General features: G+C 40.1%; 1 protein-coding gene across 1 annotated transcript in view; it reads right to left on the reverse strand.

The window, feature by feature from the left end:
- dph1 (diphthamide biosynthesis 1) overlaps window positions 1-17,535 on the reverse strand; it is a 398,493-nt gene that overhangs the window by 19,242 nt on the left and 361,716 nt on the right. Inside the window, exons 8-10 of the mRNA XM_088345579.1 lie at window positions 14,797-14,865; window positions 9,624-9,780; window positions 6,318-6,418 (exon numbers count right to left, since the gene is read on the reverse strand). Coding sequence (XP_088201705.1) covers window positions 6,318-6,418; window positions 9,624-9,780; window positions 14,797-14,865 — 327 coding nt within the window. The remainder of the gene's footprint in view (window positions 1-6,317; window positions 6,419-9,623; window positions 9,781-14,796; window positions 14,866-17,535) is intronic.

Consider the following 17,535-nt stretch of genomic DNA (forward strand, 5'->3'; position numbering starts at 1 on the left):
CTGCTCTATATACAGTAGTAGTAGAAGAGTGGCAAGAAGGAAGCCATTTCTTAAAGATATCCATAAAAAGTGTTGTTTAAAGTTTGCCAAAAGCCACCTGGGAGACACACCAAACATGTGGAAGAAGGTGCTCTGGTCAGATGAGACCAAAATCGAACTTTTTGGCAACAATGCAAGACGTTATGTTTGGCGTAAAAGCAGCACAGCTCATCACCCTCAACACACCATCCCCACAGTCAAACATGGTGGTAGCAGCATCACAATTTGGGCCTGCTTTTCTTCAGCAGGGACAGGGAAGATGGTTAAAATTGATGTAAAGGTGGATGGAGCCAAATACAGGACCATTCTAGAAGAAAACCTGACGGAGTCCACAAAAGACCTGAGACTGGGACGGAGATTTGTCTTCCAACAAGACAATTATCCAAAACATAAAGCAAAAGCTACAATGGGCGGCAGTAACTCAGGAGGTAGAGGGCTCGTCTTGGGATCAAGGGATCCCAGTTCGAATCCCGGCTCGTCCGTGTTACATGTCGAAGTGTCCTTGGGTAAGACACTGAACCCCTAATACCCCCAATAATCAGGTTAGCGCCTTACATGGCTGCAAGGCTGCTCGTGGGATATGTGGAGCACATTGTAAAGCGCTTTGGGAAGTCATTGACTTGAAAAGCGCTATATAAATGTAGATCATTTCATTTCATTGGAATGGTTCACCAAAAAACAAATCAACATGTTAGAATGGCCAAGTCAAAATCCAGACCTCAATCCAATTGAGAATCTGTGGCAAGAACTGAAAACTGCTGTTCACAAACGCTTTCCATCCAACCTCACTGATCTCGAGCTGTTTTGCAAGGAGGAATGAGCAAAAATATCAGTTTCTCCATGTGCAAAACTGATAAAGACATACCCCAAGCGACTTGCAGCGGTAATCGCAGCAAAAGGTGGCGCTACAAAATATGAACTCAATGGGGCTGAATCATTTTGCACACCTACTTTTTGGGTTTTTATTTGTTAAAAAGGTTTAAAATATCCAATAAAGTGTGTCCCACTTATTGTTGATTCTTCACAAACCAGCTCGGTGGTATGGCGCCTGCCCCGAGACTGGGAGGTTGTGGTTCAAGCCTCGGCCGAGTCATACCTAAGACTTAAACATGGGTACCCGTTGCCTTCCTGCTTGGCGTTCAGCATTAGGGGGTTTGGTCACCTAATGACTCCCAACACCTCAGTTGGGTTGAGCGAGGGGGCTGGGAATCCCCTCCTCTGAATCAATCTCCCAAAAAAAGAGTCAGAAATGACTCTAGCCACCTCCCACTAGGAGGATATGGCTGTGGTATATGTATCTTTATGTTTGAAGTCTGAAATGTGGCAAAAGGTCACAAAATTCAAGGGGGGCAAATAGTTTCGCAAGCCACTGAATTAAACATCCATTGAAAAACTACAAATAATTAACATATTATGAGAATCCAAGAGAAGCGTATTCTGGTACCGACTGTCCCCCGCCCTCTTAAAAAGTGGATCGGAATGCAAAAACATATATATCAAGGATGCTTTTGAACAGACTCTACACTAAAACCCCACTTTTCCATAAACGTTTTTACCCCTTCTCTGTTTGGACTCCCGAAGCAATCAAAATAGAGTAAAGAGAAGCTTCAAAGCTTCTCTGCGGGAGGCGCAGTCCTATTTTCTGTTTGTTTGTAAAGTGTTGTTTTCAGAAACACATTTCCACATGCACTTTTTTCAGGCCACAAATCGAAAAAAACAGAAAATAAGGAAAGTGTTACAGAAACAGTAGGACAAGTGTTGTATTTTCTAAACTAAAGTGAAAAGGCATGACCTTTTCAAAGAGAGTATATTAAATCCGCCCATTGCATGCACAGTGGAAGAGACACAAAAGGCCACACAGATGCGTTTGTTTGCTAGCCTTGGAACATACAGCACAAAGCGAGCTAATAATCGTTGTCATCTCCTAAACGAATTTCCTCCAAGTAACGCTTTTCCGCAGCAGGGTCAATATCACAAAGTGCCCTCGGTATACTCGTCGGAATTGTTCAGTCATCGCACGAATGCGAGCAAATAATCCAATTCGGAGGTCTTATTAAGAAGAGCTAACATTTGAACATTAGTGGTTGCATTTGTTTTGGTTCACGCACTCTGCCCCGCTTGTGTAATGGACGGTTGAAGAATACAACCTCCAGAATTTCATATCGAGTCCTTTGTAAAAAGGGCTCATTTTGATGAAGTGTGTTGGGTTTTTATAACCAACATTTTGTAAGTGTCCCCCAAATTGCTGTCATTATGGGTTAACGGCTGCTTTCTGCAAGCCTCTGATGCTTGCGATGACATCGCGGCCATTTTTTTCTTTTCATTCACGATGAAAAAGTGGCTAGCTGCAGAATTAAATTATATACTTTTTCATCATACTTATAGAATTTTGGCATTGATAATAATGTATTTTACATGTTTTAAACTAATTTGATGATGGACTGCAGCCATAAAATCAAAATTATCTTCATCTCATCTTATTAGCTGCACCGCTTATCCACAGTAGGGTCGCGGGGGTGCTGGAGCCCATCCCAGCAATCATCGGGCAGTGGGACACCCTGAAATGGTTGCCAGCCAGTCGGAGGGCACACAGAGAAAGACTACTCACTCGCTCATTCACCTGGACTGGCCAATTGAACTGACGTGTGGAAGGAAACCGGAGTGCCCGGCGGAAACCCATGCAAGCACGGGGAGAACATACAAACTCCGCACAAGTGAAATGAAATGAAATGAATTGAAATGATCTGGATTTATATAGCGCTTTCAAGTCAATGACTTCCCAAAGCGCTTTACAATGTGCTCCACATATCCCACGAGCAGCCTTGCAGCCATGTAAGAGGCTAACCTGCTTATTGGGGGTATTAGGGGTTCAGTGTCTTACCCAAGGACACTTCGACATGTAACACGGACGAGCCGGGATTCGAACTGGGATCCCTTGATCCCAAAACGAACGCTCTACCTCCTGAGCTACTGCCGCCTCACAAGAAGTCCAACTCCGCACAAGAAGTCCGGTAGCTGGATTTCAACCCACACAGGAGGTTCCCAAGACCTTAGAACTGTGCCGCACACGTGCTAACCACTGTGCCGCCGTGCTGCCCAAAATTATCTTATTTTTATCTTTTTAGAGAAAGAGCCAACCTATATATTTTAAGACACAATTGAGAAAAAAACGCCAAACCGGCTCTCCAGACAAATTTTTTCAGCGCATTTGGTTTTACTGCGTGACCTAAGACGATTTGATAACATTAATGAAATAATAATGCCAGAGCCTGCGTTCCGGATCAAAAACTACTGTAAACTACTTTCAACTCTTCTCCCTCCCGCAGTTACTTAAGATTGTTGAAGCTTATTTTGATACTAAATTATAAATAAGGATTTCAAAACACAGTGCAAGCAGAGTGATTTTGTCAAAATGTCACAAAATACAGCAAAGGAGGAAACTTATGTATTGACTTTTGTGGCGGAGAGAAGTGAGTACATGTGTTGTGTGCAAAGCTAAGCCCACATCTACCGGTCACTCCATCAAATTGCTCTGTGTGCTTGTCTGGAGTTTCCAGGTGTTTAGAGTTTGTTTTGTGGGTTTTCATTATAAAGTGTCTCAGCAGTGAACATACATTGTTTAATGAGCTTCTATTTAGAAGATTTTTCTTGTGATTTACAGCCAAATCAAGTCTGTTGGTGTAAAACCCTGGCTGTAAACTGTAGTTGCAATTGTGCCCTTTACATACTGAACTTTCCACATCACTGGTAATACGTGGTTTATGAAAGCACCAAACTCGACTCTGAGAGAGTCAGTATTGGAATGCTATAGATACAATTTGCATGATTAGAATTTTGTCTCCGAGCCATACGTACTCGTAAAAAGAGCCCTATCTGGCTTGCAAGCCATATGTCCTGATAAAAAAAGCCCTATCCGGCTCGTGAGCCATATATACTTGTAAAAAGAGCCCTATCTGGCTCGCGAGCCATATGCACTCGTAAAAAGAGCCCTATCTGGCTCGCGAGCCATATGCACTCGTAAAAAGAGCCCTATTTGGCTCGCCAACCATAGGTTCTCGACCCCTGAACTAGAGGATACATATGTAATATAAAATTTAAAAAAGAAAAATGTGATTAAAAACAAATGATAATAGGCAAATATTTATAAGGTTGTGCTTGTAGACTAGCGTAAACATACTGCAATGACATTCGCAGCAAAATATTTCCAAAGATAGAGTAAAGAAATAAAAAATGAATGTACATTTTCTATAAATATACTATATATATATAAATATATATATATATATATATATATATATATATATTCTTCTCATTTTTCCATACTTTTGTGTGCTTGTTTAGGGTGGTAATGGCCCTGGGGAAGAAACTGTCTCTGAGTATTGAAGATGACATCAAATAAAATGTCAAATGTTGTAAAAATGAGAAGTTGGGCTATATTTAGTAGCTCTTTAAAAAAGATGTTTCCACACTTTAATATCAAACCTTTTTCCTAATTTTTTTTAATCATTTTTCCATCGCAAACATGTAATTAATAAGCAAAAAAAAAATAAAATAAATAAATAATTGAGAATAACAGCGACTACTGTATTTATTGGAATCAGAGTGTGCATTACAACTCAATCACATAACTACATTAATAAAGGTTATTATTCATAAGCACTTGATTAATACCAATCAATTCTAAACACATTTCATTTCTATTTTAATAAAGATTGGATGTAGGCATTCAAAATAGTAAAGTCGGTTTGCCATTTAACAGAATTATATTCATTTATTTAAAAATATATATATATTTATATTTTGCTATCTTTAAATTAACAGTTTCAAAGGATTGTGAGTTTCAATACATTTGACCATCTTTCCATTTTTAAAGGTCATTAACAAAATTAACAAAACATTAAATCCACTCACGCTTTGTAATTTATAATACAATAATGAAATACCATATTTTCCAGAGTATAAATTCCAGATTTCACTTAACCAAAACTTTGTAACTACGTGAAAAAAAACAGACATACAGTATATAACTTTCATTTATAGCATGCGTTCTTTTAACAAATTAAATAATGATGCAGCAAAACAGGAATACTATTGTGCATTTAATGTAGAGTATTCAACATTTGGTCAGAATTCCTTTTTAAATGTCAGAAAATGATTACACAATGTCAAAACACGTGAAGTAAAAACCAGTACTGTGTTTTAAGTTAATCGCATGGAGATGTGATCTTACTGATACTGCTGGAATGTGAGGTTCGGAAGGGCGGTCAATGGCTTCATTTGCCCATCAAAGCTTGCCGTGACAACTCCACCAAAGGGGGTCTGCCCCTACCGGGAGACTGGTACACGTCTCACCTTGCAAGGGCAGTCTGACTTTGGCCAGCAACAAGGCAACAGGGCATATCATAACAAGAAGAACTGGACCAAAATCCTGGCCGGTCCTGCCAAGTCAGCAGCAAAATTTGATCAAGCTAGCGGCCGAACTGGTGGTACCAAGACAGCGACCTCAGAGAAGCCTCAAGAACCAGTAGTCAACCTTTGCCTCAACACCCTGCTTCCTGTGGTCCTCGTACCAGGCCTACAGGATTATTCATTGGTCGACAGCCGAGGACATAAAGACTGGGCCGTCATCATCATCGAAGCAGAACTTCGCACAACATCTCATTGTTGTTAGGAGGAACTATATCATGATGGTTGTCCATCCAAATGGTGCCAGTTTAAGGTCTCAACTTCTAGTTGTCTTTATTTTAATTTCTTTTTATTGTTTTGAGTTCTATTCAAGCTTCTTCAGGAGACGATTATTAGAAGAAAAGTCTAAGAGTGTGTGTGTCTTGATTAAAGTATATTGAACTATCAAAACGGTTAAAATAATTCACCTTAAGTGTGTGTAACCACCCTTCAGACTAACTAAACAGGGTTTTTCATCCGTTTTCCTGACATCATGATCTAAAAACGTATATGGTGCTCCAAAAAGGGGAGACGGCGGCTGGTTAATTCAATTGGTCGATAAATTGTTGGTTAAAATAATTTATTTACCACCCATATTCGCCACATACACAAAAAAGGCTATTTTTCGGAACTCTTGCACTACACTTGTTTTGCGTCTAAATCGCTTCCGAAATTATGTTGCAGAACAAGACTTGACACAGAAAGAAACGAGACTTATAGTCTGGAAAATAAGGTAAAGAGACGTAAGCTACAAACAGAGAACAAACGGCCAACATTCTTGGCCTACTTTTGGGAGCTTGCGAGTGGAAGTGTGTGCTCATCTCATTACTCACGCATCGACATCAGGCAGTAGATCCAACTTGCTGGGGAAAATTTCAGACAGAAGAACTCGGCTGAAGCTTCTTCCCAGCGACTGCAACCTCGATTCCAGATGCTACAGAGAGAAAAGAGGGTCAGCAGTGGGCCGGGATTACACCCAATTGACATAGAAGACGTTTGTGCCAGCACTTGTTTCGTCTGAGAGTTGGACTCAATTTCTGGATAAGGAAAACCCCTTAAGATTACACCAGCCCCCAGACTGTCGAGAAGAGCATCCATGTCCATGGAATACGTCATGCCATGTTTCATTGGAAAGTCTAACCTCATAAGATTTAAGATATGATGACCATTTAAAAATATACATCCGTAAATTTCGGACTATAAGCCGCAACTTTTTTCCCTAACTTTCAACCCTGCGGCTTATTCTAGTTATTCTATATAACACGCTACAGTGGGCATTTGCACGTCACACTGGGTATTTGTATATTGTATTCTTTTTGCTTTATTATTGTATTGTTCTCAGCTCAGGGATGCTGCTGGAAATGTGAATTTGCCTTCGGGGAAGAATAAAGTATCTATCTATCTATCTCTATCTTATTCAGGGATGCAGCCAATTTATGTAATTTTTCTAACGGCCGCCAGCGGCGCTCGAGTGTTGCTACCATTAACTGCCCTGTCAAAGCTATATTATTATTATTAAAGCTTTGAAAACTCTCTCGGTGTACCGTCTTTCTTTGTAAATATGTGTAACCCATGTATAATATGTATTTGCAACTGTATATTTTTGTAATGTATTTATTTGTATTTATTTTAGACACTTATTCTGATTTGTTTTGCACGGGTGAACGAAAAATGAGGGGCGGAACAAACGCGGGGTGCCGAGTTTAAGTGGGGACCGTTAAAGGTGAGGGACAGACAAGGAAAGAAGAGGGGGTAAAAAGTTGATTAAAGAAAAAAGAATTGCGTGAGTAAATGTGTTCATCTGATATATTTTTCCCACCCTTACCTTTGGAAATATACTCTTTTTTCCTTGGATTACTTTCAACGGGACCTGGACTCTGCAGGTCTGCATCAAACCTTAAGTACCGGTGTCATTTTCCGTTCATTTTGCCGGCTGTGATTTTTGGACAGTGGACCTTAATGAAGGACATTTAGTTTCAATCGCGGGACTTGAAGTCGGGTTTGGGTTAATTTTGTGTTTGTGTTACATGTTTAAATGTGGGCGCATGCGGCTTGTATACAGGTGCGGCTTGTGTATGTACAAAATCGGTTTTCCTCTTAAAATGTGGTGGTGCGGCTTATAATCAGGTACGCTCTATGGTCCGGAATTTACGGAATATGATTTTAAAGATAAACAATGTAGGTACATTTAGTAGTAACATAGAATTTCAGTAGATTTTACTGTTATCTTAAACTGCTGCAGTACAAGAAAAATGATCTGCCGCAGACAAGGTCTCACGGGACAAAAAAGTAACATGGTTCACCTTGGGTGAGCATGCATTATCCCTAAAAATAAATCCTATGCAAGTTTGTGTATTGTTGTGTGTCCTTCTATGTGAATAACATTATTACGTTATCAGACTATACATTCAACGTTATCTAGCACTCTACTTCTTAATCTCTCTGGATCAATATGGCAGAGAAGTTCAGCCTTGGTAAATCCTTCTTCAATCCTCCTCCTGCTTATGCTAAAATATAACCTCACCCCTTCAGAGTCAGGCAGAAAAACGACCGCCATATGTCTTTGAATCTACACTGATGACATTTATATGTGCTTCACGTAGACGATTAGCATAGGTGCTTAAGCGAATCGTACGTTGTCAAGCATGCGGGCTGGGGGTATCTGAACCATGAAGGTTCCAGATACAAGTCTGATGATGGGATTGCCGTCTAACAGAGAATGGGTGAAGGCATGAATAGGTTTTTTATAGTTGAAATTTTTATCACAGTTTTACCAGGAGTGAGACTTATATTCTGGTGATACTTATAAGTGAAATTATTAACACGTTATTGTATCACTGAGTTTTAAATTTGTATCACCAGTATATTATTTCCCATGTTGTTTTCACACTTTAGAAATAAGGTTGCATGGACAGGTGCTGGAAGAAGTTGAAAGCTTTAGGTACTTGGGTTGTGATGTGGCTGCAGTTGGTGGAATGGAGTGCAAGGTATTGCACAGAGTGAATCAAGGAAGCAAGGTTTTGGGTGCTCTGAGGAGAGTGATGAGTAACAAGAGTGTGGATGTTAAGAGGGGGCTGTATGAGAGTGTGATTGTGCCGACTGTGTTGTATGGTGCAGAGGCTTCGGAGCCTGAACGCAGATTTTAGAAGGAAATTCAATGTTTTTGGGATTAAGTGTCTGAGGAGTATGTTAGAAGTGACAAAATTGGATAGATTGAGGAATGAAATTGTGGGAGACACAACTGGAGTAATAGGTTATTCCTCATGTTGAGGTTTTTGAGTTTTCCCTTGCCCCCATGTAGGTTTTAGATCAGGGGATGATGTCATAATAGTCTGTGGTTTGCAACAATCGTTGGTCTGTGCAGCCCTTTGAGACTCTTTGTGTTTAAGGGCGTCACAAATAAACATGACTCTACTTTTCTTTTTACTATCATATTTAATTTGCTTTTTATTGTTCTTTGTGAAAGGCTTTGTAACAAATGAGAAGAAAAATGTTGCTAATTTGGTCACTTTGAGTCTCCATACTTCTTGTGCTTTGTAATAATAATAATAATAATAATTTCCTTTCTATTGTCATTCTTTGTAACAATGTACACAGAACGAAATGTCGATACACCTGACCCGTTGTAGCGAGCCGATGCAGCCGCAGCCAACAGAGGGCGCCGGCACTTGTTTTCAGTTGCAGGATACAATAAAGCCACATCTAGTGGTCAAACAACACACACTGTCAATTCAATATAAGTGCAGCCCATAGCTGATTGATTGACTTTCCTATTATCTTATGTTTTATTTTTACATATGTTTTATTTTGAGCAGGAATGTTTTAAAAATATATATTTGAGAACAGTGAAAAAACCTTTATTAGAGGTTTTCATGTGGGAAAACCTGACTTGGCCCAACCTCATCCCGACCCTAAATCTGGCGGCCCCCAAGTTAAGTAGACCCCTGCCTTACACAGTTCATAAATAGCATTTCTATTTTCTAGTTTTTCCCTTGTTGAAGTTGAAAACAATTTCGCAGTGAAAAGATTTCTAGTGCAGGAACTCCATGTTACTAAAAAAATCGAACTGAAAAATATTACGAGCTATTGCACAATGGGCCTAAGGATACGAACGCGGAAAAACAAAACACAGCTTTTACCTCCAGAACTTTTGGGTTTCCTTGACGACCAAGAGTGCCCAAAATGAGTCCCCATTTCTGGGCTGAGCGAGCCTTGTCAATGGCCTCCAACCTCAACGCACGCATGGCCTGGTGATCATAGTGCTCCCTGGAGAAGACTTTACTGTAGGGGTCGTACCTAAAAACAGAAAAGTAACACATTTTCATCACCGTCTCCGAGATCCGGCCGACGATTGTTCACCGACCGGTGTCTATCCCGAGGACTGAATTCCGAGACGAGATTAAAAATTCAATCAAGGGAACACATCAAGTATGACAAGAGTTGTAAACTGGAGCTACTTCAGAGGATCTAATCTGCTTTCCTTAGATACAGGGCCGTCACTTGAGATTAGAATCTTGTTTGTGGCAGAGGCGGCTGAGCTGTGCAGCTGTGCGTGGACCTATAACCCAATTTGACTTTGCATATATGCAGCAAGTTATGAAAAACATTTTGCGTTCGTCAGGTGTTGGAACAATACTGCATCAAGCTAAAGCGATAGATCCCAAAAACTGTATGTAACATCCTACGTGCCCACACTTTCTTGTGTAAATATTGTGTGAATTATAACCTTTATCTTCTTTGTTCCTTTATCTTCTTTGTTTTCTTTTATTCTCACTGTACAATGTGAACCTGGAGTACCACGTTCAATTTCGTCGTCACAATATGTTCAACCCATTTTGTAACAATGACAATAATGGTACCGTAAATTCCGGACTATAAGCCGCTACTTTTTTCCCAAACCTTCAACCCTGCGGCTTATTCAGTGATGCGGCCAATTTATGTAATTTTTCTAACGGCCGCCAGCGGCGCTCGAGTACAAAAGGTAAGATTTAGACCGGTGGAATATATGCGCCGAGGAAGACTGCAACTTCTTGGCTTGTGCACAAATCAAATTAGCGTAAACATATCATCATCATGCAAATTGCAAAAAGAAAGGCACATGAGTTAGCTTTCAAGCTAAAAGCAAACGAGCAGTCCGATAAAGAAGGAAACAGAGCTACTGCACGTAAACTTTACTTTGCGAGCGTGTTGCTAGCGTGTTTTGGAATAAGGGAGCGCAGGACGACGTCTAAATGTGAAAGTCTCTTTCCCATACTGAAGGGAGACGACTTTGATGACGTCAGTTATAAGAAGAAGATGAGGACGGCTCACCGTGGTTTCTGCAAGTACGGTATTATTTTTTTAACAGACAAGTGATTGGTAATAATTGAGTTCAGTACGGAAGACAAAAAAGAAAGTACTGTACAATAATTGGATTGATATAGATTGCTCCGAAACAGAGTGCATTCAATCTATCTCAGAGACGTCTTTTTCTTTTACTTATTTTATTTATATTTTTGCCTGTCTTTAGAGAATCTGTGTCCAAATTGGTTAATACATTTTGATTTTTTTTTCAATTTATTACTTATTTATAGCACTTCTGAATTAATATTTCTAATGTATATTTTATTGTTTTGCATTTTTGGGATTTTGTGTTACTGTTCTACTTTAAATACTTTAAAGTGTTTAGAAAGCTAAATTTGTTTTGTATTTCACAATTTTCTTTTGAAGATCTGTGAATATTTTAATTTATATTTTGTGTGTTTTTTCCAGGGATGCCTTTCAAAAACATACCATTCATTACTAAATTATTTGGTGCATAATGTTTTATTATTATTAATAATAAATCAGTAAAAAATAAAAACATCAGAGGAGCCATTTGAGAGCCGAAAGAGCTAGTTTTCTAGATAGAGCTGCCCTCCTGGGTGCGACCAGTCATGCTTCACATGACAACATCATAATGACAAGTCGCCAGAGGTGACGTGTCAGCGTCATTTTCACACACTTTTTAAAGAAAAAAATCTTCATGTATCGCATAGTCCATAGAGTCAGACTGCCAAAAACATGGCAACAGTTCCAACCATTTCCAAGCGCTTCACCAAAAATTACTTTCTTGACCTTGAAAATACAACAATAAAATTCTGGAATTTTCAAGGATTTCAAGCACCCGTACAGACCCTGCTCATAATAGCATAGTGAAAAAGGGTAGTTTTTGTTGCTCTGTGTCAAGGGGCAAGTTGTGAAAATCACACTATAATGATTGTCAAGTTTCTGCTTCATAAATGTTGTTTATGACGGATCGCTCATATTTTGGGTCAGGATGCAGAAACGGGATTGCTGGATGCAAGGGCTGATATTCTATGGTGGGTTACAGCTGCTCTACCAACATAACGATTTTTAAATCCCAAATTATGTGACTTATGGAAACGACTCTACTGAGAAAGCCCTGATTAAGTTAACCAATGATCTTCTATTGGCAATGGACTCCGGCGCTTCATCACTCTGGCTGGACCTTAGTGCTGCCTTTGACACTGTGGACCATAATATCTTACTAGAACGGTTGTAAAAATGGATTGGTCTCTCAGGAACCGTCCTCCTATAGTTCAGATCCTACCTCTCAGACGCACTGTGTTAAATATGGTGAAAGGACATCTGAGACCTTTAGATAGCTAGCTAGATAGATAGATAGATACTTTATTCATCCCCGTAGGGAAATTCACACTTCCAGCAGTATCCTTGTGTTAAAGAATAAAAGATATAGAACAGAAAAATACCCAATATGGCATGTTACCTGTGGTGTTCCGCAAGGTTCAATACTTGGCCCCCTTCTTTTCAGCATTTACATGCTTCCATTAGGTGATATTATTCGCAAGTATAATATCAGTTTCCATTGCTATGCGGATGACACTCAACTATATCTTCCGATGGAGGAATCTGACACACTAAACTGTGGAAATTTGGAGGCCTGCCTCACTGAGAGAAAAGAATGGATGTCACTCAACTTCTTAAGGGCCATACAAAGAAACATGACTTGACTTGACATTTGAAGCTGTACGTCAAAAAAATCACCTGTATACAGGCTATTTGACAATCTGGCTACATAATAATACAAAAAAAAAGACTATGCCATCGTTCAGCGCAGAGAAAACGCTAGCTTTCGTTGTTAAAGAATATGACTCTTTTTTGTAGCATAAAAGAAAATGACTCTAATTTGCAGCCGGTTCCAAGTATAATGCAACAAGACACACAAAATGTGTATGAAATTACATACATTTTTCATGTAAAAGTCACTCTTGAGTATATGCGACCTGTGCACCGTAAAATGCAGCAAAATGCTTTCCCTGAATGTTTAATAATCCTGGCCATTGTTGTCCTCGCACTAATGATGAATAGTAACGTCTGACGACGATGTGAAATTCCTTCAATCGACCTGGATAATCCCATTGAGAGTTTCATAGAAAAATAAATCATCGGGAGCTATTATAACATGATGAATTGTGGCCCGCCTTTTGTTGACCATTATTTTCCCTGGTCAAAGGAATGCTTAATGCTTGTCCTGCCCTTGACCAGGCTTACCAAGTTTTCTTGGGGAAATCCTGACTGATAAATGAAGAATATGCAATTCCATGTTTTTTTTTCTAAATCCAAAGCCGCACTAACACCATGCGATGTTTCTGTATTTAGTGAAAAATAATGGACACAGAAATATAGGATTTGCATTTTTAAAACATCAAAATATATTTTTAATAGGGTTGTATTGTCGTAATAACTGATGCGAGGCACCTGAGCCTGCTACTTTGGCGCCAACTGCCTCGGATGCTGATTAGCTACCCGTCACTTTTTTTACCCCCGTCTTCCTGTCACCGGTTGTCAGTCCGTCTGCGAACCTCAGCTTACGCTAGGCCAGCTTTTCGACTCTGACTCTCTCCTGTTTTGATTTCCGTCTGTTTCCCGGCTCGACCCTTTTTCTGATCTCGACCACGATTTTTGCTCCCCCATCCCGGCTACTAACCTGTTTTTTCCGCTCTCAACACCGCCATCGCTCGCCACGGTAATCCCACTTCCGCGTCTGAGCAACCTGCTCCCCGCGATCTACGGATCATGTGTACTATCCTTTCCCTTCTTCCCAATAAAACTAAGAGAAACGCACGTACGTGGTTCCTTTCTCCGTTCTAGTCCTGACAAGTATGCCATGCCTATATTCAATTACCACATTTTCCATTTTCTGCACAACATCAGTAAATTATAAAAACTGAGAAGAGCTGAACAAAAAATAGCAACAAATATAGAATCATATTCTGCAAATAGTGAAATATACAACCGAAAACTGCAATCTGAAAGCAGAAACACTATGTACTCTTGTATGAATTGTTGTTAAATGATACTGCATATGGTAACTGTTCTGCCTTTGAGAAAAAAAAAGTTGTTTTTAGGTGCTCTCTTGGGGTTAACATGTTGTTGTTAAAATGAATTTTAGTGGTGAAACCAGGTCATAATGTTAATTTATGTTCTAAGAAATAAGTAAGTTTAATACAAATGTATTTATGTACGTTTTTATGCAACCTTAGCTCTTACTGTAGTTCAAATTCCATACTTTTATTGTTAGGAGTGGCGGAGCTTTGGCACTGAAAGTTTAAGTTCAGTTTCACTCATTCATAATGGAGGCACCGAGGAAAATGGCGAGCTGCTCTTTTTTGTGCTCCAAATACAAAATAAAGTGGTAACAAAAGGAAACAGTTATAGCGCCCTTTGAGAGAAAGAAGTCCATGTTTTTGCCAACATGTTGCATAGAATAAATAATGGGGGCAAAACCAGAGGTTTGACAGTACTTAATTAAACATTTACAGATCAAAATCTCTTCACTTGTTTTTCCAAATAATCTGTAAATCTCAGGTGACTAAAGTTTCCTTTAATCCTCAAATCCTGTTGTTGTCACCAATGGCAACATCACAAAAAGACACGTCTGTATATAAGACTCACGTTTCATGCGACACAGCCCTCATTTGTGTTTTCTTTCAGGAGAGTAGTAAATATGTGCTCGTCTTTGTATTCACCATCTTGAATAGTTGCATGGTCTGAAAACCGCCATGCTGTTGACGCTTTTTAGCCAACGGCATCAACGCCTCTCGTCTTAATAAACTGGTGAGGAAGGTCATAATATTAATTTATGTTCTAAGAAATAAGTAAGTTTCATACAAATGTATTTATGTATGTTTTTATGCAACCTTAGCTCTTACTGTAGTTCAAATTCCATACATATATTGTTAGGGGTGGCGGGGTTTATAATCCGGAAAATACGATCACTATTTCATTAATAGTTATCAAGAAGCATACCTGTAGGCAGGGATATCCGGATTTGCAATCATGATAGACTCCAGATGAAATCTTCCGTCTCCCAAATAGCTGGAAAAGAAAACCCAGACAAGATCCCATTTAGGTCAAGTTAGGACAGGGACTCAGAAGAAAACTACTTTTAAAAATGCAAATTAATTTAAATCCTTCTTTGCCAGCCACTTTGCAAAAGAAGAACCCAGCAGGCCTCTGGGCTCCAGGGCTGAAGAGGAGGATCAGCCCCGGCTATGTCGTCCGCGGAACATGACCCCCAACGATCGGAGCATGCTGTTTACAGAGAATGCAAGCCCTTTCAATTAACCCTTGGCCTTCTACTGGGGATTCGGAAGCCTCCGAGCGTGGGTGGTGTATACCAACAGAAAGAACACTGAGACTTGTAGGTGCCTGAAAACACAAGGCTAGGCATATCTATTTATACTTTGCGGTTCTCTCCAGAGAGGACAGGCAGTGCTTCACACAGCGTATAGCAATAAAAATATGTAGCGTAAACAACAAATACAGAGCACAGAGAAAATGCTAATTCCATGAAGGCGGGAGGAAGGGTAATCTCTGTAAACCAAGCTCTTTTTTATCTCACGCTGAGTTCTCAGGAAAAAGCGTCTAGTCTACTCTACCCGCTCCATGGGATGTCATTTTACATTCCAAAAGAGTGTACTGCAGAAGCATTTGTGAGTTCCTGGGTGTGGAATTTCGCAGTGCAACAGGGTCAGGGCAAAGATTGAACACATCCACGCCCCGGAGCCGAGACATCGCCCGAGGTGGCGGCTCCCTGAGTCGTGCGTGCCGCAGAGTGGATGCGCTCAAAATTGCTTTATGCAGCTTTTCAACAGAGCTGTGTTGGCAGGTGTTGGTGTTAACCAGCCAGGATGCGCTTGACAACTCTTATTCTGAACACAAGGGGCTTTGGCACTGAAATTTTAAGTTCAGTTTCACTCATTCATAATGGAGGCACCGAGGAAAATGGCGAGCTGCTCTTTTTTGCGCTCCAAATACAAAATAAAGTGATAATGTAAGGAAACAGTTATAGCGCCCTTTGAGAGAAAGAAGCCCATGTTTTTGCCAACATAACGCATGGAATAAATAACAGGAGCAAAACCAGAGGTTTGACGGTACTTTATTAAACATTTACAAATCAAAAACGCTTCAACTTATTTTTCCGAATCATCTGTAGATCTGAAGTTTCCTTTAAACCTCAAAGATGGATAACAAGTTAATGCATTTGGTCAAAAAAGAAAGGTCAAAGCCGACTTTACTTCCTCAGAAGGCTGGCCTCCATCATCTGCAAAAAGCTCCTGAAAATATTCTATGAGACAGTTGTGGCAAACGCCCTCTTCTATGCGGCAGCGTGTTGGGGAGGCAGCATAATGAAGAAGAATGCCTCTCGTCTCAATAAACTGGCGAGGAAAGCAAGCTCTGTTGTGGGCACAGAGCTCGACAGCCTGACAACAGTAGCTGAGAGACGGGCACTGAAAAAACTGCGGTCAATCATGGACAATTCATCACATCCACTACACAGCAGTATATCCAGACAGAAGAGCAGCTTCAGCGACAGACTGCTGTCACTGTCTTGTACCACGTAGAGACTGAAGAGATCTTTTCTTCCTCATGCCATGAGGCTCTTTAACTCCACCCGGCGGAGTAAAGGCCCACACTAAACCACACCCCCTACATTGCATATTACCATACTTTTATTGCAGTGTGTATTTTATGTAGCGAAGGGATGCTGCTGGAAATGTGAATTTCCCTGCGGGGATGAATAAAGTATCTATCTATCTATCTATCTATCTATCTATTGTTGTTTTCACCGTGGCAACATCACAAAAAGACACGTCTGTGTTGCAATCTGGCGCTGTTCTCTACAGTAGGGTTGCCCTTGGACGTGTTTTAGAACTATAAGACTCACATTTCATGCGACACAGCCCTCATTTTTGTTTTCTTTCAGGAAAGTAGTAAATATGTGCTTGTATTTGTATTCACCATCTTAAATAGTTGCATGGTCTGAAAACCGCCGTGCTGTTGACGCTGTTTAGCCAACGGCATCAACGCCTCTCGTCTTAATAAACTGGTGAGGAAGGCGGGCTCTATTGTGGGCACAGAGCTGGACAGCCTGAAAACTGTGGCTGAGAGACGGGCACTGAACAAGCTGCAGTCAATCATGGACAATTCAGGACATCCACTACACAGCACATCTCCAAACAGGAGAGCAGCTTCAGCGACAGACTGCTGTCACAGTCTTGTTCCACGGACAGACTGAGGAGATCATTTCTTCCTCATGCCATGAGGTTGAGTAAAAGCCCACATTAAACCACACCCCCACATTTGCACATTACCCTATTTTTATTACAGTGTGTATTTTCTCTACCACAATTAAAAACTATATATCAACACGTTATATTGGGTATTTTTGTATTCTATGTCTTTTATTTTATTATTAAATTTTTCTACACAAGGATACTGCTGGAAGTGTGAATTTCCCTACGGGGATGGATAAAGTATCTATCTATCTATCTAAAATGAAAGAAATTGACGTGAATCAATATTGTTCCCTTGCCTCAAAATCCGGTGCGGCTTCTGCAAAGAAAAAATTAAGTTTTGCTCTTACAATTGAGCATGCGGATTCTAACTGGGTGTGCTCTGTAGTTCAGAACAAACAATAAAACCCTTTCCGGATCATAAATTGGAGAGTTTAAATTCTACAAGGCGAAAAATACATCATGAGGG

This window comes from Urocampus carinirostris, chromosome 10, assembly GCF_059441175.1.
Source record: "Urocampus carinirostris isolate Australia breed hairy pipefish chromosome 10, RoL_Ucar_1.0, whole genome shotgun sequence".
In the NCBI taxonomy this organism is placed as follows: Eukaryota; Metazoa; Chordata; class Actinopteri; order Syngnathiformes; family Syngnathidae; genus Urocampus; species Urocampus carinirostris.